Raw genomic sequence first — 20791 nt, 5'->3', positions numbered from 1 at the left:
TTGGCATAAACAAGCCTCTTCAGAGTAGCAAAGAGCACAAAACCTCAGGATTTCTCCTTTTCTTGAAGAGGGAGCTCAACTTATGCACACAAAGGGTCCAGGGCCTGAAGGGCATCTCTTGGGGGATCAGGAACTCACTCCAGCAGAGACCAGCAGGCCTCAGGTCCAGTTGCAGGTCGAGGCAGCAGGTCAGCTTGGCAATTGCAGGGAGACCTTTGTGGTGTGGCATGTTATGTTGCTGTAGCTCAGACAGGAGGTCAGTCAGCCAACCCTTGGAGTCACTTCAGCCTGGTATGAAGAGTGCTGGTCAAATCTTTCTTCTCATCAAGTAGGGCAGCAGGGCAGTAGAGTAATAAGGCAGCAGTTTAGCAGTCCTTCTGGCGGCTGAGCAGCATAGTAGTCCTTCTGTAGTATCCACATTTCCAGAGGTGTCCTGAAGAGTTGGGTCTGAGGGTCCTTCATTCAAACTTGGTGCTAGCTTAGAAGGAGGAGAAGGTTCTGGAGGTTTCCACCCCCAGAGGTATTTGGAATTTCCTACTTCCCTGCCATGGCCCAAGCTTGTCTGGTAACATAAAGGAGTAGTGTCTAACCCTTTTTAAGTGTGCTCAGGCAGAGCTTTTGTGATAAGCAAGTGTGGTAGGTGACAGCTCCTCCCCCCTGTCAACTCAGAGAAGGCCCATCCTGACAACACCTATTCCCCCTAACACCTATTCCCCCTTTGTCTCACTGTCTTGGAGCAATACACAAATTCCAACTGCCATCTACACCTAGCCATATGACCCAGGATAAATAAATCCAAGATTTGTGTAGTGTGGCAATTCACCTGTGAGGGTATCAAGGCGTTGAACTGTAGGCACAGGGAGATTAAGTGATTTGCCAAGAATCACAGGATGTTGATGCCGACACCGAGACTCGAACCTGGTTCCCACCTGCTTCAAAGTCTGCAGCTCAGTTCGTAACGCCACATCCTCTCCTAGGCTGCAGGCACCAAATGGTTAGGATAAGAAAATGCCAACTTTCTAAAAGTGGCATTTTCAGAATTGTGATTTAAAATCCAACTTTAGCATTAAAGAGGGTTTTAAATTACACTTCTTTAGATACTAAACTCAATATTCCTACCTGCTCCTTATTGGAGGTTAGAACTTATTAAACGTAATAAGGCAACCCAATGTTATCCTATCGGAGAGGAAGGCCTTGCAGTAATAAAAACAAATTTAAGAGTTTGTACATGTCCAACTGTTTTTTTAACAATTCCTTTTATTAGCAGGTAAGAAAGGCATATAGACAATTGTACATTGTACATACATTTGCTTAGGTTAAACAATATGGGCGTGGATAGGGCATTGAGTATGGTTATATTCAACAATTTTAAGTCTCAACTTTGTTTACAGTTCTTGTTAATTGTCTATTAGGATGGAGTCTCGGGACAGGGCCACAGGAGGTGAACATATATTACCCACATGTCCAACCTTTTAAACACATTGCACCCTGCCTTATGGATTGTTTAGGGCTCACCCTACAGATGCCATATGTATTAAAAAGGAAGGTTTAGGCCTGGTAAAAGGTTTATTTCACCAGGTCAAAATGGCAGTTTAAACTGCACACACAGACTGTAATGGCAGGCCTGAGGCATGTTTGACAGGCTACTTAAGTGGGTGACACAATTAGTGTAAAATGAATGTGCAAATTGGGCGTAAGCCAATGTTACCATATTTTAGGGAGTGAGCACACACACTTTAGCACTGGTTGGCAGTTGTAAGGTGCACAGTGTCCTGAGGCCAACAAAACGAGACCAGCATAAATGAGGGAATAAGACAAAAAGTTTGGGGTAAGACCACCTCAAGCCTGACAAGTCAAACTGCTTTTCCGTGAGGCACTCTCCATTAATATTGCACTCTCTAAGTTCCAGTTTTTCAAGGGTAGCATGGACCACTGCCCACCTGGCCCATGTTTAATTTTCTTGCAGGAATTCCGTCAGAATTCAGTAGCCTTCTAGAGTCTAATATTCTTTCTAGTATTTATATGGTGTGGGGTGACTTATTTTCATCTCGTGGCCCAGTCAAACACAGATACAATAGGTTTTCTCCAGACCTTGTCCTCTTTAGGTCTATTGCAATTGGTCGATGGCCCTACTCACTCGGCGAGTCACACCTTGGATGGTATTTTTACCAGTAACACCTCATTGGCCATTACAAATATTCTTCCCTTAGCTTGGTCAGACCATAGCGCCATTCTGTTTCATATTATAGTCATAGCCCCTCATCACCATTTTAGAGCCTCTCCCAGTACAACATTCACTCGAGTCTAGCACAAAGTTGATTTGGAACATTTCTCCAAATTGTTAGAAGACTCTGTACCCCTCCTCTCCGATGAGCTGATTTTAGCCATCACTCAATACACACTGCTGTCTGTACCTTGGCTCCACCTAGCACTGCCAGATATAAGAGAAATAATGTCTCTGCACCTTGGTTCTTACAAGACCTGAGGGCTCTCATGCAGAGCGGCAGGAGGCAAGAGAAAAGATGGAGACTAGAGTGCAACAATCTTGAAAAAGTCAAGTATAAGTAGTCCTTCAGCATCTACAAGGGGAAAATACTTACAGTAAAAGAAGCCTATTTTATTAATAGAATTGAATCAGCTACAAATTCCACTAAGGAACTTTTCCAACCTCATTGGCAAGCTAAATAAATCTTTTGGATTTTCCCTCACTTCCTATGCTGACGATACTCAAATTGTTGTCTCCCTGGCTTTCTCCAAACAATCCAATAATGTTTTCACTCTGGCCGCAGCTCTAGAATCTCAATAATAATACCCAAAGCCAATCCAATGTCCCCACAACACTGCATCAGGTTCCATCACTTTAACCTGACCAATTAAAAATGTATGCACCTGCATGTAAACTCCAAAGCCTCTGGGAAATATGTCTACTAAAAAGTACACCAGACAACAGGTCTTATGCTTGCTTCCCAAATTCATCTTCCTCCAATGACACTTTTAAGCAATAAGCCCAATAAATGCCTTTCCAGTAAAGTCCAGACCAATTTCACATGAATGTCATTCTGTAACGCATCCTCACAAGTGAGTCCTTACTGCGAATACTGTCTATGTACACTCACGCTCTTTATCATCTGGTAATAGAATTAAAACTATAAAATGTCGCAAGCAGCCTTCTCTAGGATATTTGCCAAAATAAGCTATTCTCAAGCAAGTTGGGCAAGCGAATAGTAAATAGTTGTGTCAAGGCACTTTGATTAAAACAAGCTTCAGTTTAGTAAGACTCACTAGATTATAGTAAAACTACATCAAATAGTTGTGTCAAGGCACTTTGATTAAGACAGTTTTTAAATAAATAAGAAACACTAACGAGCAACATATTTACTCATTAAATAAAAGCATTTTTCTTTTGTTGTAGACGTTGTAAATGTATTTAAACTTTCGACAATAGCATCTACCGTTTTGCACCTGGCAAAAATGGAGCAGATAAATCCGCACCATTTTTGCTGCTTGTGAAATAAATAATGATGGATTAAAAGTAGGCGCTGCTCCATAAATAATATCGGGAAAAAATGTGCCAAACTAAATTTGCACCATTTTTTTTGTTCATAACAAGGAATGAGGTAAACTAATTTTGGATACTTCGCAGATTTGAAAGATGCCAAAAATAACAAACAAACCACGTGCATCTCCTTTCTGCTCAGTTCCACAGAGCACAAGCAGCAAAAATGTTGTAAAATGGTTCTATTTTTGTCTTACTTCAAACTTTACACGGATGATTCCTAAATGGAAAGTTGCAGTGCCATTTCCCTTGCTTTTCAGTGAGGTAAACTGTTGGTCGAAATGGCAAATACACATGATGGGACATCATAGGGTCTTCTTGGAAGTCCTGTGTTCTGATAGGCTAATACATTTTTTTTTTTTTCATCATGCTGACATTTTCCAAAATATTCTTGTCTCACACGGATACAGTGGAACCAGCCCCACACCAGACCCTGAAAACCATGCTAAGGCCTTAAGGAACAGCCGTGATCAGGGGTCTGAAAGGGCTTTCGCATTAATGTTATTTCTTGAGAGGGTTCGAGCAATACCTTGACAGAATCTTTTTCTTCTCGTCAGCCGATGAAAACATTGATGTGACAAGCAACGAACCAGAGCGTTCTTCAACAGAGTACCAGATGTCAACATACCCTCCCAGTCCTGAGAGCATCTACGAGACGTCAGCCCGGCTCCTCTTCATGGCTGTCAAGTGGGCTAAAAACCTCCCCGTCTTCTCCAACCTTCCCTTTAGGGACCAGGTAAATCATGCCTTCTGTAGGATGGTGAGAGGGCGTCTGACCTTAAATGCTCCTCTAAGGTTGCAGATACTGTGGCATTGAATTTGTGGATTCTGTCAGCGTGGTGGTTTGTGTGGGATGTGGTTCGAGAGCTTCTAGAGTTTGGGATGGGGTTGGCCCCCTGGAACAACATTTACCTGCACTTGGTGCGTGTGCAGTACTGATATAGCAGTAGGCTCTTGGCCTCAAACAAATCCTGGAGTTGGTAGTCAGGTTGATGTTCATCTGGGAATCCCTCAGAAATCAAAACTGGGGAAACGATGGAGCACCAAGGGGCATATCAGCAAGGGCCGGCGATAATAATCGCTCAGCGCTCTTAGCGTGAGGATAATTATTGCCAGCCAACTCTGAATTTTATCGTGGAGATAGTGTGCTATCAGCAACGCTTATCTCCAAAGCGATAAAATTCAGAGCACAAGCTGCCAATTGTGAGATTATCGCTGGAAATACAGCAATAATCCCACAAGGTTTGGCAATAGCTAGCTGATAGGGATAGACATACTTAGCCATGATATCCGCCTTACATAGGATATCATGGCTAAGTCAGTAAAATACCAGACGTAAAAAAGCAGCGTTAACCGCGGTTAGCGCTGCTTTTTTTATCGCTAATAGGGTTAACGATATCCTTGATAATAGGAGAAATGTCAATTAGCGATATTTCTCCTATTATTTTACTCTGGAATGCCTCCTTTGCATCTCATTAGAGATGCAAGGGGAAGTATAGAGTAAAAGGGTGCTAACATGCAAATTTGCGTGTTAGCACCCTGTTGCTGATAGGGCGCTAGTTTTAGCTCTGCTTTTTTGGCTTTTAAAGCAAAAAAAGCCCTTGTTGGTATGCCCCTAAGTTAGTGACACGGTTAGATTGGAATCATGAATTGGACTGGAGGTAAGAATGGGAATTGGGGTGAAGTGAGCTGTGTAGTTTGACTGATGGCAGAATTTAAAATTGGGACATTATTTTTATGCAGATTTATCTGGATTTAGATTTTTTGACTTTGACTTGCCCATGTTGGCACTCATGATTTAACCGTTCAAAAAAGGCTGATGGTGGAGATTAAATTTGGTTTCAAGTCAGTATGTGATTTATAAACTAAACAGTATTTCTATGAATCGAGATGTCAACTTATGTTCAAGTGGACATTCATGACTGTGTCTTGAACTGAAGTTTGAGTTAGTGTTTGAGTATATATTGATTTCAGTCAAGTCTGAAATGGGTGATAATGAAATGAAAGCAGCTAGCCCTTGGTTGGGGGGGTTGATAAGAAAGTTAGGAAACAGTGGTTTAGGCTGAGTTTGGGACTGAGCACAAATTAAAGGTTGTGGGTTTTCACTACAAGTTGAACTGAGAATTGTGTAGGGATCGACCTCACAATGAAAGCTGAAACTGAATTAGGGATTAAGGGCGAGATAAAGATTTGGGTTAAACAACATGAAATATATTACAATAATAAATTGCTTGATAATATTTAGCTGTCTCACAGACTTCGCAGTGCTAAGCAGTGAGATAATTTCATTGAATAACTGTTAACCAGACTGGATTATTTAATTGAAGAGATATCTTATGATACAAGAATAAATTTTTTGTGGGTAAATGTCAATTTTCTCTGTCTTTCTTCCCTCTTCAAGGTGATCTTATTGGAAGAGGCCTGGAGTGAGTTGTTCCTTCTATGCGCCATCCAGTGGTCAATGCCTTTGGAAAACTGTCCGCTACTCTCTGTGCCTGAACTCTCACCAAGCATAAATGGAAAAGCAGTGTCATCTGGTATAGATATTCGAAGCCTGCAGGAAACTATTGCACGCTTCAAGTCTATCAATGTGGATCCCACAGAATTCGCCTGTATGAAAGCTATAGTGCTCTTCAAGCCAGGTACGGACATCATTCAAGCCCTCAATGCAAATATTTTTAAGAAGGGATGCCTCCATTTGTGTAAAATATACAGTCTCCTCTAGCTAGGTATATTTAATGAATCCTACCCAATGAAAACCATTCTTGTTATTTAACAGCTAAAAATTAACACACACTTAAAAGAGGGACGTAGTTGAGTATATTATAATGATTTTGGTTAAATGAAGAAATAGCGTGGTGCTTTGTGATTATGTATTGGGATCTTTATTGTTCAAATCTAGATAGCAACTAAACAGTCCATATAGGAGCAGGGAATGGACAAATCACGATCATATATGGTGCGGTAGGGGGTTCTCTTGTATTAGACCCTACTAGCAAGGTTTGAGTTTGAGGAGTTTGTTACTTGGAGGAAAAGCACTGACGGCCAGATATGCATAGTGTCTTCCTAAAAGATATGCGCTACACGCTTGTCATCTGAGGGCTTAAAGCATCTCATGCTCTCTAATGAGAAGAAAATCGCAAAAATCTTAACCTTTGGGCTATGGCTTTTTTTCAGTCCCTATGTGGGAGTCACAATGTTAAAAGACTATTAACAATTTTGTACTTTTTAGTTCCTTCAATGCGTTTTACGATATTAGAGAACTTTCAATGCACATTTAGTGGTTTAGTACTGATTTGCATTTGATACAAAAGTTGCACAATAGTTAAAGATATTTCTAAAGTTCATAATGTTATAAACAACAATCTGAAGAACAAGTTACTTACCTTCGGTAACGATGTATCTGTAAGAGACATTATGTAGTTATAGATTCCTTACCTTAAAATTACCCTCAGGCGTCAGACTGGATCCTAAGACATTTTTTATTAGCAGTAGCCTTGCGTGTCGGTAGGTGGCGTCGGTTGACTCCTTGTTCATCATTGGCTTCGTGGTCGCGGGGATGACGATGCGCTGTCTACTTAGACGCTGCCACTGCCCGCTGATTTCAGTTCTGACACGACTTTCCACACCAGAAGCGCAAGGCCATGCAAGATATTGACCACTAGTGCACATTACTAGGGCCCTGTAAGGGAGTCCCTATCCCTAGAAGTCAGTTCGCCGAACGGGGAGGATGGGTGGGGTGGTAAGAAATCTACAATTACTAATGTCTCTTACAGATACATCGTTACCACAGGTAAGTAACTTGTTCATCTGAAAGAGACCGTAGTTATAGATTTCTTACCTTAGAATAGATACCCCAGCAATACCAGCCCCGTGCAAACCAAGTTCACATCAGGAAGTCCTGGAGAACATAATGGCAGAAAAAGCCGTCTCTCCGGACATGGCTGTACAGGCAGTAATGTTTTGTGAATGTGTGCAGGGATGCCCACGTGGCTGCCTGGCAGATGTCAACCAGCGGAACATCACATCGCAAAGCAGTAGTAGATGCTGTCGCTCTGGTAGAGTGGGCGCTCAGTCCTACTGGAGGATCCTTTTTAGCCTAAGAATAACAGATCTTAATGCAGAGGACGACCAATCGATAGATGGTACGTTTGTGCACTTCCCGACCTTTCTTGGTACCCACATAACCCACGATGAGTTGATCGTCCACCAGGAAGTCTTTGGTGTGGTCAAGGTAGAAAGACAACGCACGTTTTGGATCCAGACAGTGGAGTCTCTCCTCATCTTTGGAAGGGTGCGGAGGCGAGAAGAAAGTGGGCAATGTTATGGTCTGTCCTATGTGGAAAGAGGTAACCTCTTTGGGCAGAAAAGAGGGCCTAGTAAGGAGGACTACTTTGTCCGGATGGACAGCAGGAAAGGGAGACCTGGAAGATAAGGGTTGAAGCTCACTCACCCTGCGAGCAGATGTGATGGCAAGCAAGAAAACAGTCATCAAAGTGAGGAGACGAGGAGGACAATTATGTAGTGGCTCAAAGGGAGCACACATAAGATAAATGAGCACAAGGTTCAAGTCCCACTGGGGCATTACGAAAGGAGAAGGAGGAAAGAGATGAGTAATGTCCTTCAGAAACCTGTTAACAATTGGGGACTTGAAAAGAGAAGGCTGATCAGGAAGGTGAAGAAAGGCCAAAATGGCCGAAAGATAGCCTTTCAGAGTGCCAGGAGCTGAGGCCTGCTGGGCCAAAGAAAGAATGAAGATAAGAAACTCAGAAAGAGGGGCAGAAAGGGGATCCACAGCCTTTGCTGTGCACAATGCCACAAATGTGTTCCATCAACAGGCATATACCATTTTAGTGGAGGGACGCCTGACTGCCAAGATGACATTACAGACTTCGGGAGGAAGGTCGAAAGCTGTCAACTGTCACCGCTCAATCTCCACGCAAGGAGGTGGAGACTGGACAGGTTCGGGTGGAGGTCTGTCCCCCTGCTGCTGTGACAGAAGATTCTCCTGAAGAGGCAGTCTGATCGGAGGATTAATGGCCATACTCAAGAGCTCAGGGTACCAGACTCTTCGTGTCCAGTCCAGAGCCACAAGAATGACTTGGGCCCGGTCACGCTTGATCTTCTTCAACACTCTGGGTAGAAGTGGTAAAGGCGGAAAGGCGTACAGGAGGCCACAGTTCTACTCGCAACGAAAGGCTTCGCCGAGCGAGTGCCACCTTGGAAATTCGCAGAACTGTTGACATTGAGTGTTCTCTTCAGTGGCGAATAGATCTAATCAAGGCTTTCCCCACTGCAGAAAGAGACCATCTCCGAGTGTAAACGCCATTCATGATCCATCATGCACCGGCGGCTGAGTTCGTCCGCCCTGGCGTTCAGGGAACCTGCCAGGTGTTGAACCGCCAGGGATAATCCCTGATGTTCCAGCGATGTCCAAAGGTAAAGAGCATCTTGACATAGGGCCCACAACCCCACTCAGCCCTGTTTGTTGCAGTACCACATGGTGGCAGTGTTGTCCGTGAACACCTGCACTACTCTTCCTTTGACAGAGGGAAGGAATGCCTTCAGTGCAAGACAAATCGCCCGCAGCTCCAAAAGGTTGATGTGGAACCCAGACTCCGTCAGAGACCAGAGACCTCTGATCTCCGCCTCCCCCATGTGGCTGCCCCATTCCAGAAGTGACGCATCCGTCACTACTGTGAACTCCGGTTGGGGAAGGGAGAGGGATCTGCCGCTGACCCAATCCTGGTTTGTGAGTCACCACTGCAACTGACTTGCAGGCCCGCCGAGATCTGAACGACATCTGAAAGTTTCCCCTGATGCTGCGCCAACTGGAACTTCAGGTCCCACTGCAGAGCCCGTATATGCCACCTGGCATGATCTGCCAGAAGGATGCAGGAGGCCATAAGGCCCAGCAGCCTCAGGGTCATTCTCACAGAGAATAGAGGATGAAACATTGGTATCAAAGCCCGAATATCTCAAACTCGTTGTTTGGGAGGATAGACCAAAAACTGTGCTGTGTCCAGAACTGCGCAGATGAAAAGGAGCTTCTGAGAGGGAATCAGGTGTGACTTCGGCACGTTGATTGTGAACCCCAGCAACTGCAGGACGTCAGCCGTACTCTCGAGGTGTGAAACAACAGCCTGGGGTTAGCCTGCCTTCAACAGCTAGTCATCGAGTTAGGGGAAGACTGGAACCCCTGATGTGTCCAGATGACCTGCGACAAGCGCCATCACTTTTGTGAACACCCGAGGGGTGCTGGTAAGGCCAAAAGGGAGCTCGGTGAACTGAAAATGCTCGTGGCCTACCGTGAACCGTAGGTAACGCCGAAGGGCAGGCAAGACTGGGATGTGAAAGTTAGCGTCCTGCAATTCCAACGCTACCATCCAGTCTCCAGGGTCGAGAGCAGACAAGACCTGAGCCAAAGTTAACATCTTGAACTTCTCCTTCCGGAGGAAGCAGTTGACGTCCCTGAGGTCTAAGATAGGACGGAGGCCTTTGTCTTTCTTGGGCACTAGGAAGTAGTGGGAGTAGCAACCACAACCTACTTCTGGCTAGGGGTGGGCGACAATTTCCGTTCCACTCGCGGAAATTGCGACAATTCGACATTTTCACGTTCCGCGCGGAACACGAAAATGTCAACATTTTCGCGATCCGCGAGGGAACGAAAATTGTCGCCTTGAATGAGTCCTGTCACAAAAATTAAACCTCAACAGGAAGCACTTACAGATATAAATAAAGCGGGGGCCCGAGTTGAAGCTCAAATTCAGTAACGCATTAATCAGCACAGAGCTAGGTCGAGGCTGGGCCGGTGTGCTTTTCTCCCCATATCTACCGTCAAAAATTAGCTGTGATCTTTGATGGAGCTCTGTGCAGCCATGACTTTCTCGAGCGCAATCCCCTTGTAGTTCCTGACCCCAGGAGGTTCTGTCTCCTCTTCTGCTGCTCTGATCGGTCTCTGGAAGAGGCATGTGAACTGCATGGAAGCCCCGCCCGTTTGGCCCCGCCCCACACACCAGCGGTGGGCAACGTCTTCCCGCCCTTTCCTCCACTATGATGGACAGCTGACTCGAGGGACCCCAGGGCCGTCGGCGCCGTTACAGACACACATCCTTCATGGTGGTCTTTGCATCCTTCATTTTCTCGAGCGCAATCCTTGTGTAGAATTCGTGAGCGTGGTTAAGCATATGTGCCTTCTCCCCATTTCCACCCTGAAATGATAGCTGTAATCCTTGACGGTGGTCTTTGCATCCTTGATTTACTCGAGCGCAATCCTCGTGTAGTTCCTGTGCCAAGGCGGTTCCTTCTCCTTGTCTGCCTCAGAGACACTGCTCTGACCCTTTATAAACAAGAGGCATGTGAACTGGCCTAGAAGCCCCGCCCGTTAGGCCCCGCTCCAAACACACTAGCTTTATGCAATTTCTTCCCGCCCATTTCCCGCTATGATGATGGACATCTCACTCAAGGGACCCTAGCGCCTTTCGGCGCTGTGGCAAAGTTACAGACACACATTGCCACTGGAGACAACTCTTCTGGCCCTTTACGCAGCTGTAGTGTAGGAAAAGCACTATACATTTACCCAACGAGGTAGCACTTACTGATTAGCCAGTAGAAAGTACTCGAGTTGAGTAGAGGTATTGCACAAAACGGTGGCATCTTCTTGGGTAAATAATATTTTCGCGTGATCGCGGAGATTTTGTGCCGTTTCGCGATATTTTGCGAAAGGCACTTTCGCTAATTCCACCCACCCCTACTTCTGGTACAGGGACGCGTTCTATAGCTCCCTTGGCCAAGAGAGCCGTAACTTCCTGGCAGAGAGGGCCAAATGATCCTCCGACATGTGATGGAGTGTAGGTGGCATGGAGGGAGGGTTCATCTTAATGGGGAGGGAGTAGCCCCTTCGGACTATCTGCAAAACCCACCTGTCCGACGTGATGTTGCGCCAGTTGGGGAGGTGATGGCGGATCCTGCTGCCCACTGGCAAGTGGTTGCCCTGAAAAGTCGGACTAGGAAGATTTGGAGGCTTCTACGGGGGGCATTGGTGTACTGGCCCGCCTGCTGGCCCCCAATGCCACAACATTGGGTCCCACGTCCCCGGCCACGCAGAGGCTGGGTAGCTTGCACAGGCCTGTGGCTCTGGGTGGAGCATGGTGGGGCACCCCTTCCATAGCCACGAAAGGGGCGAAAGGCAGACTGCATGAGGCGAGTGATGGTAGCGAGGCCCAAGGATCTGGCCGTAGCCCTAGAATCCTTGAAGCGCTCGAGCGCGTTGTCCGCATTGTCGCTAAACATGTGACGGCCATCAAAGGGCATGTCCAAAAAGGTCGATTGAACATCCCCAGAGAAGCCAGTGGACCTCACCAGGCGTAGCTCCTCAGGGCTACTAATGTATAAATCGTTCTACCCAGCAAGTCGGCGGTATCCAGTCCACACCTGATGGTGACATTTTCTGCGTCTCGACCCTCTGCAACAGCACCAATGAGCATGGCCCGGGCCTCCTCCGGGCACTGTGGCAGTACTTGCACAACCGTGTCCCACACAGAGTGTGTACAACAGCCCAAGAGACATGCGGTGTTCACCGACCACACTCCTAACCTTGCGGAGGAAAACATCTTCTTCCCAAGATGGTCCAGCTTCTTGGATTCCCTGTCTGGGGTGGCAGTAGGGAACAAGCCTTTTGATGTCTAGGCTTGGACCACCAAGCTCTCGGGGGTAGGGTGTTGGGAGAGGAAAAGTGAGTAGCCCGGGGCCAGGCGGTGGCGTCAGGCAATTATCCTATCCACCGGAGCCCCTGTGCTGGGCTTGGACCAAGTGCCCAGAAGGATGTCAGTGAGGCCCCATTGAAAGGCAGTAGGGGCTGCGAAGAGGCCACTGCCATCTGAAGCACCTCAGTCAAGAGTTTAGTCCTGACAGCCACCGTAGGAGGCTCAAGGCCCAAGGCCTCATCTACCCTACTGTGAGAAGTTGGCCTGGCATATGCTGTCTCCTAGTTATGGGGACACCTTGCACCAGTCCAATTCGACTCTTATTGATGATAGGTTTAAGACAACCTTTAAAGAAAGCTATCCTAGTGGTAGCTGTGGAGAGCAGCCTTCAGGCTAAGTCTTGAAGGAGTGTTAAGCTTATTGTTTTACCATAATAACCTCTTGAATAACCAAATGAAAGAGTAGCCCACACAGGTATACATATAAAATATATGTATTTATTCTAGACAGAATCCCACAGTCTCTTGATGAGGCAAGTGGCAAAGTTACAATTCAAACAAGCATTTATAAACACAATAAATAGCACAGGAATCACAGGGCCCCAGGGGGGGACCAAACCATATATCAAAAAAGTGGTATAAGAACCACGACAATTCTACAGACAATGCCTAGGGCATTTAGGATCGCTGGCCCCTTAAGAATCCACCCCAGGTTATGAGGAAGGGGACCCACGGGAGGCACGTGCAGTGGAAATAGCTGCTATCGGGATCTCTATAATAGCCTATGGAGAATGTCGCGGTTGAAATTACACAGATTAAAGTCACTTCTAGCAGCAGTACAAAGTTAAAACTTTAGACTTAAGCTTTTGAGGAGCCCACTACCACGAGAGTACCGAGGTACCACTGTTACCTGCCCCAGGGGAGCCGGGTGCATAGGTCGTTTTCGATGTCGGGTCGCGGGCTGATTTTCTATAGGAAAATGTTCAAAAGCGCTGCTAGCCAAAAACGTCGATGATGCCGTGAAGATCAAAGATGTGAAGATTGTAGAGAAGAACCTGAAAGCAGAGGGGACAGAGTCTGGGTCACGGCAAAGTGACCAGGAGGCTCAAAGCAATTAGCCCTTCGATGTCGGGTGCTTCAGGTGGGAAGTGGTATAGCTTGGATCTGCAGCCACGGGCTTCGGGAGGCTTCAAGGAAGGCCAGTTTCTGGAGGGCAACTATCCCATGCTGGATGAGGGTCGCTGCGGTGTTAGTGTCCGGATTGGATCCACTAAGCCTTGGCAACCGCAACCCACGCAAGATGAACAAATCTGCTACAGTACAGACCCACGAGGTCTGGGAGAGATCTCCTTTGGGGAGACTGTAGAGCAGGCCTGGAGCAACCAGGGGAACTCTTGATTGTTGAAATAGACCTCTGCTGGGGCCCACAAGTTGAGAGACAAGGGACCATGGGAGGCGGCAATTTGGAGTGCGTAAAAGGGCACCCACGGGCCACCGGAGGGGGCTAGGGTGCTGATCTTTGGCACAAATGCTGCTTGGTGGCTGGCTCAAAAATGGGCTGAAGCACAATTTCCCCAATAGTCAGGGTCGTGTGCTATGCATGAGGTGGCTGGTGTCCTGTGGAATTGGGAATCTCGGCACCCACGCAGTCCACGGTGCTCAGGTTTGCTGTGCACGCTCACTGGCCTCTAGGATGCTTAGGAAACCCACCTTGAGGTTGCTGGAAGTCGACGAAGTTCGTAAGAGCAGCAAAGTTAAGAGTATATGGTATGGCTACACTACAAACAACCCAGCAATGATTTTACGAAGGTTGCAGGGAGGTCCTACTCATGTAGAGGTCCCCCCCTCACACATACCTCAGCACCCTGCCTTGTAGGATTAGCAAGGCCTGCCATAGTTGTGACCCATGAGAGTACATGTGTTGTAATGGGGTGGGATATAGGCTACCTATATCCCTGTAAGGGGTGCTAGCACCACCTTACCCAGACTACAGTAGTGGTCTGGTGGTGTCAGTTTGTATGGCTGTCCCAGGGTGGCACAATAAGTGCTGCAGCCCTGGTAGGCCTACTGAGGGACCCATGCCCTAGGTACCTAGGGTACCATCTACAAGGGACTGTCAGGGCACCCTCAGCATCCAATTGGTTAGTACCTAGGGTACTCACATCGTTTAACAGAGGAAGCAGATAGGCTGGGATCCTGGATAGCGGGGTCACAGCCTGGCTAAAGTCATAAAAACAGTCAAAACATCAGCAAAAAGTTGGGGGCAACTATGCAGTCGATGCCACTCTCCTACACCTACGCAACACCACAGCGTAGGAGGCCCTCTCCTCCATAGCCACGGTAGGGGGAGAAGGCATACCAAGGTCTGATGAGACCACTGGCCTCACCCAACTCTTCTTGCCAGTTCGGCTCCTATAGTTGGTCTGCTAGAGGGTCACCAGACCCCTCCCAGTCCTCCTCATCCTTCTCTAGCTGCCAATCAGGACTATAGGGAATGCCAGGAAAAAATAGAGGTAAAAAAGTACGGGTCGGCACCTGAACTGGTGCCGGTCGGCACTGGACCAGCTCCGTGTCCATGTCGGGGATGAGGCTGGGGTCCACGCAGGGTGGGGGTGCAACCGGCATCGGGGCGTTGCCACTGGAATCTGCGCCGGGGAAGGTACTGTGAGGTCGACTGGCACTGATTCCGATCCAGGCCTGGATCCTCGTGGGCCTTTCGGTGCCAAAGTCTCCAGCCTCGAAGGCCCACGGCCTCCAGCCGAGTCCGCAACGCCTGAAGGCGTGCCGGTGGAGTCGGGCTGCCCAAAGATGCTATGCAGCGCTTCATAGAAAGCTTGAAGCCGGGCAGGGGACGCCCCGGCTCCCGGAAAGGGAGGGAAGCACGGAGTCGTCCCAGAATTGGGCTCCGAAGGCAGAGCCAAAAAGCGACGACGCTCTGTTTCCCGCATCACGTCAGCTGACGGACGAGGAGAAGGCAAAGAGCGATGATGCTTCTTCGCCTTCTTCTTGTGCTTCGACTTACCCGAGGTGTGCGAAGACTTGATGACGAGTGGTGATGGCTCCGTGACCGGTCCCAAGACCTTCCTCACGACTGGGACCTCGAGCGGCATGAAGCTGACTGCCGGGCCTCCAGAAGCTTTCGGGACCGCTCCCGCAAAGACTTTGGGTTCATGGCCTGACAGTCGGAGCACGACTTTGGGTCGTAGTCGCGCTCCAGGCAACAGAGGCACACGAGGTGCACATCCGTAACAGACATCACCTTGTGACAAGAGTCACAAGGCTTGAAGCCAGTCCGTCGATGGGAAATCCCTATGTACGCCAGTAGTTGAAGGACACGTAAAAGATGTTGACAAAAGTAAAAGCAAGTTTTAGTCAAAAAGGGACTATGGGGCACGCTCTCTCCGGATCTGCGCTGGCTGGAGTGAAAAAAGAAAGAACTGACGTCAGCGCGCAGGGGCGGTGTCTACGTAGACACTGCAACATCATCCCGGTGACCACGACCCCAATGACGAAAGCGGAGTCGACCGACGCCACCTACCGACGCGCAGGGGTACTGTTAAGAATAAAATTCTCCAGATCCAGTCTGATGTCTGGGGGTAATTCTAAGGCAAGGAATCTATAACTATCATCTCTTTCCGATTCATGAATACACTATTAGCTCTTATTGATAATAAGTGACCAAAAAAATGTTGGTGAATCAGAAAATAAAGCATATGTAATTCAATGAAGATTGCACATCAAGAAATCAGAGTGAAAGCAATAATTGAAAACTTGATTTGTAAAATATATAAAATAATGTGCTATTCTGGAGATTGTCAGACCATTTGAAGTCTATTGCTTTTTTCCACTATTTACTTTAGTTCCCAGCTTTATTAGTTACTTTAAACTCTGCTGGGAAACATTAAAATGTCATAAGTTTAGTTTAAAACATGTACTTACCTTTGTGCAGAAACCCGAGGCTTGAAGGATCCTGAACAAGTTGAAAATCTGCAGGACCAGTCACAGATGATGCTGGGGCAACACGACCGTGCACACTACCCAAACCAGCTTGTCAGGTAACGCAGTCAATGACTCTGTTGAGTCCTACATGATAATCAGCAGGAACTGTATCAGACACGGGTATTATGATGTTCACTCCTGGGTCACTGATGCATGCTTTGTTGGGAATGGGCTGGCTGCTGGTTTTGACTACCGTGTTTTGCTCCTCCCGACATTTGTTCTTACCATGTGATTTGCTTCTGCCCTGGACAATGCTGACAAAACATCTCTGACTGCAGACAGACATCCTCCTCCTGTGAGTTGTGGGCTAGGATTTGATATTTCCCTCTTTGTAAATACCAATGAAGGGGAAAACTAAAAAACAGATAACAAAATACTTTAAAAACAATGTTTTTTTACAACCAATTTATGAGAAGGCTGGGCTTGTTAACAAAATGAGGTTTTTGCTCACATATTTTAAATTCCATGAGTTTATAGTAGATACTAGTAATGTCTCTACATGGTCTTTAACACTGTTTTTAGTAGGTAATACCTAGTTATTGACTTAGGAAAATTCTGTTGATCAGCTATCCTTAAGCTGTTGCTCTTTGGTGCTATTGATTGTCTTGGTAGCCGATCACTCTTTATTGATAGTCTTTCACAAGCAGTTTTCTTTCAATGGCATAGGACGAGTTGGAGAAGTGGTGATTTCGAACTAAGTGTACATCAACCTCTGGGTGAGAGATCTCTTAGTCTCAGTCACTTAGTATTAAATTATGTTGAAGTATTACACACGGTAATTCTACGCTGTTAGGGGCTGCGGCAGAAGAACACGGTCTCATAATTACATCATTTCTGCAGTTATTAGCTCATGTGATGGATCCAGTGGACCTCAGTCATGCTGGTGATGATAGAGGTTGATAAATCAGCATGAAACCCTGGGTACTGAGGGAGTTTATCCACCTGTGATTTTAGCATCTGACTTCTGTGAGCCTAAGCGTCGCTGTTTCTTAACATGTGGCATGAACAGGTTGATACAACCTATTAATACAACCTATTAAAAAATAAAGCTAGAGGGTAACTGGATTGTGCTCTTTCTTGTTTCTTTCAGGTTTGGGAAGTTGCTGCTTCTACTCCCCTCACTGAGGTTCATTTCTTCTGACCACATCGAGCTTCTCTTTTTTCACAGAACCATTGGCAATACCCCGATGGAGAAACTGCTTTGTGACATGTTCAAGAACTAGACAATGCTGCTTGCTCTCTGCCTTCGGCTCCACAAAACCCCTTGCAATGCACCATCCATCCCGCCCTACTGCCTGTTCTCTTGGCGGGGAGGACTCCGTAGGTAATCCAACGTGGCCTACTGACTGTGCCAGCATCGTGGTCCTTCTGTGCAGCGGTGGTCCTCAGGAGCCCACTCCGCGTGATGGCTTGGTCAGTATGGAGGAAAAGCAGGATTTCCATAGACTGGGCCCCTATTATGACACAGCCCTTGCTGCAAACTACACCACCCAGGAGAGATGATCTTTATTGTTATTTTGTAGTCAGTATTATGTGTTGAACAACAAGAAAAGAGTGCAAGTAACTGCTAGGGTCTCTCTGGTCAATCAAGGCTGAAAAGAAAGTATTTCGCCAAGGGTTATAAGGACACAGTGTCTATGTATATGTAACACGTTTCTGCCTCTTGGGATGTCAGTTACTGCAACAAGCGGTTGTGCTAATAATCCTTCTGCGCAAGCACACAAGCGCAAGTCAAGGTAACGGACATGGACTCTATAGGGCTTGTCCAACTTCACTGATCACGCGATGCGAGGTACTGACTGACCATGCTCTCAGGACCTGCTAAGGACAATAGGAAAAGATTCAGTGAGGCAGTCTGGGTAACAGCTTCTATTTTACAGACTGAAATACCCCATAAAGTGTCCTGACAGAATTTTATTACAGCACAGCAAATCTAGGAAGATGCCTAGGAGGCCTCTGGTTAGGAGGCATTGGAATCCGTCCCAGAAGTATTAAATGGGCCTCCTTGCTGGTGGGGTGAAGCACAATTTCACTTCACCTTCAGCACCAAAAATCCTTGCAGCAGAACTGTGTCCTCTTTGAGTTGTGCAAAGCTGGATCTGAGAACACTGCAACGAAGTGTCCATTTCAGTATCTTGTACTTACCTCACACTGAGAAAGATAAAATCAAATCACCCATCTCTAAGTGTATTTTGTGTCACTGTAGGAGCTTTTTTGGGCGGGGTTTCAGTTTGTACAACTAAATATGAAGATTTTGACTGTAATGAATTTATTTGTGATGAGATGTCAGTTCATTTCTGCGTTTACGAATGGGCGCTTTCATCACGGGTGTTGATATTGCACTATTTGTTTTCAGTCATGTAGCAGTCAGTCTTTGGTGGAAGGGTATCCTCCCCTAGAACCACTGCACCTCTTAGCACGAGTCAGTCTGAGCCCATGGGCTGCTGACCAACCCAGGCATGCTCAAGTCATCTTGCCAGAAAACAAATTGAGAACAACAATATTAATTAAAGGCCTTTTAGACTTTGCTCCCAGGTGGCGTTTGTAGTTACCTGAGAGGGAAGCGGGGCGTGGAAGTTTGGAACCCTGTACTTATTTAATTAAAAATGTTCTCTGCACCTGGTTTTGGTTTGTGTTTTAAACCAGAAGTACTTTGGCTGGTGAAAATAGAAAGTGGGCCATATCAGTCTCCACATCCTCTGTCTGCACAACTTATAATGTTGAAAGGTATCAAACTTCTCTTGGGGTACCCTGTGCAGTTTAAACATGTTTATTTGGCAAAGCTATTGTTTTCATTTGCAAACATATCATTTTATCACTAACTTTATTTTGGAGTGTATATAGCAATGCACATCGCTTCATGGATGCTTCATAGCGCCACAGGATATTTTGATGGGCCAGTTAGAGTCCAAGCGGCACCGGGAAGGTCCCACTCTGATATTTGTCAGTAGCTACCACCAAATGTGATGGGCACAGAAAAAAGCGTTTTAGAATAGTTCAATGTTTAGGCTTTTATTTTGGTTTGGAAAAGTAGGCAAAATTACAAATTATTCGGTAATCTAGATCACTCATTAAGGAGAGTGAGCCTGAAAGGGGGGAACAATGACGTCTCTCATGATCCCTCTTTCGACTCGCTCTTTAAGGAGCAAATCATCATTTTTTGCAGATCTTTGAGGATCTTTAGAAGGGACACTTACTTTCCTTAATAAATCCTGTTTTAGTCTATTACAACTGGCTAATTTTTGGATCTTTTGGATGCTAACAACTGCCTTGCCCTTATGAATTAAGGGACAGACTTGCTAAACCTTGACGCAACGCAACAAGACAACTCGCTCAGCAGTTCTGCGTCAAATGGAGGGAGCAGGAATGCGCCATATTTACAAAAATATGGCGGACTCCTGCTCTTTCTCACTAGCATCAATGCAGGCACCCATACACCATGGTACAAAGGTGCCAGCATTACAGGCAGGATTGTTTTTGTGCAGGAAGGAATACAAAAACATTCATCAGAGGCATTTTCCTCTTTCTATGTGTTTTTCAGTATAAAGAACAAGTAGAAAGAGGAAATAACAAAGAGAAATAAAAATATTTCTCCTCGTTACGCCTCTTTAAGCATTACCAAGTTTCCTACCCTTAGAAAATTTGAGAATGCACCAAAATGAATGGGGGGATGGCTTCCTAAAGCTGAGCCACGCAAGACAGTGATTTGCACCGCCTTGCATTACTCTGAATTTACTAAGCCACATAGAGCCACACAAAGTGGCTTTGCGTGGCTAGAAGATATCACTTTACGCCCTTGCGCTGCCTTTGCACGACGTAATGGCAACACAAGAGGTTAGTAAATCTGAGTCCAAGTGTTCAGGCTGGGACTTGAGATAGAATGATGGTTGGTTGCAGAATGATTGTTGGTTGCAGAGCAGGATGGCATTTTGATTACAGCTGCAGGGCTAAGTTGAACCTGTTTGGATTTCTCTCTTGGTTTTGTCATTAGGGGTTGGTGGCTCCGTTGAGTGCTGGGGGTCACCCAAAAAGCCAGGTCTTGAAGTCCTTCTGTACTGGGGCAATGTGAGAGATTGCTAGAGGGGGAGGCTGTTCCAGGCTTTGGCGGCGTGGTAGGAGAAGGACTTTCCTCCCGTATTAGTCTTGCTGATATGTGGGACGGTGGCCAGTGAGAGCTGGGCTGATCGGAGGTGTCTTTTGGGTGTGTGGAAGGAGAGGCGGCTGTTCAGGTATGCGGGTCCAGTGTTGTGAAGGGCCTTGTATGTGTGGGTGAGGAGTCACAGGTAATTTCAAGTGCAAGGATTCTTACTGTTCTAGTTATCAATCCAGGTGAGTTGTTTTGGTGTAAACAACTGCTGATAGTATTTCAGAAAGACAAAGAGGTGATGCTAGAATGCTGGCATTTTTAATAATCAGCCGTATTAACCCAGGTGGCCCAGAATGCTACTGTGTGTCCGGTCTAGGGCCTGAAAAGAACGTGTGGGGTGTGCGTTTTAATGGTACATGTCTATATTTCACAGGCATTTAACAAT

The 20791-nt window shown here is 46.4% G+C and overlaps 1 protein-coding gene across 8 annotated transcripts in view; it reads left to right on the top strand.

Moving 5' to 3' along the window:
* NR2E3 (nuclear receptor subfamily 2 group E member 3) overlaps window positions 1–18877 on the top strand; it is a 242011-nt gene extending 223134 nt beyond the window's left edge. For all 8 annotated transcript variants that reach the window (XM_085643970.1, XM_085643972.1, XM_085643973.1 and 5 more), the window contains 4 exons: window positions 4114–4292; window positions 5958–6198; window positions 16210–16315; window positions 17350–18877. In XM_085643970.1, coding sequence (XP_085500096.1) covers window positions 4114–4292; window positions 5958–6198; window positions 16210–16315; window positions 17350–17482 — 659 coding nt within the window. In that variant the 3' untranslated portion in view covers window positions 17483–18877. The remainder of the gene's footprint in view (window positions 1–4113; window positions 4293–5957; window positions 6199–16209; window positions 16316–17349) is intronic.
* The last annotated feature ends 1914 nt before the right edge of the window (window positions 18878–20791 follow it).

This window comes from Triturus cristatus, chromosome 3_1, assembly GCF_964204655.1.
Source record: "Triturus cristatus chromosome 3_1, aTriCri1.1, whole genome shotgun sequence".
Taxonomy (NCBI): Eukaryota; Metazoa; Chordata; class Amphibia; order Caudata; family Salamandridae; genus Triturus; species Triturus cristatus.
This window is presented reverse-complemented; position numbering and strand designations above follow the sequence as displayed.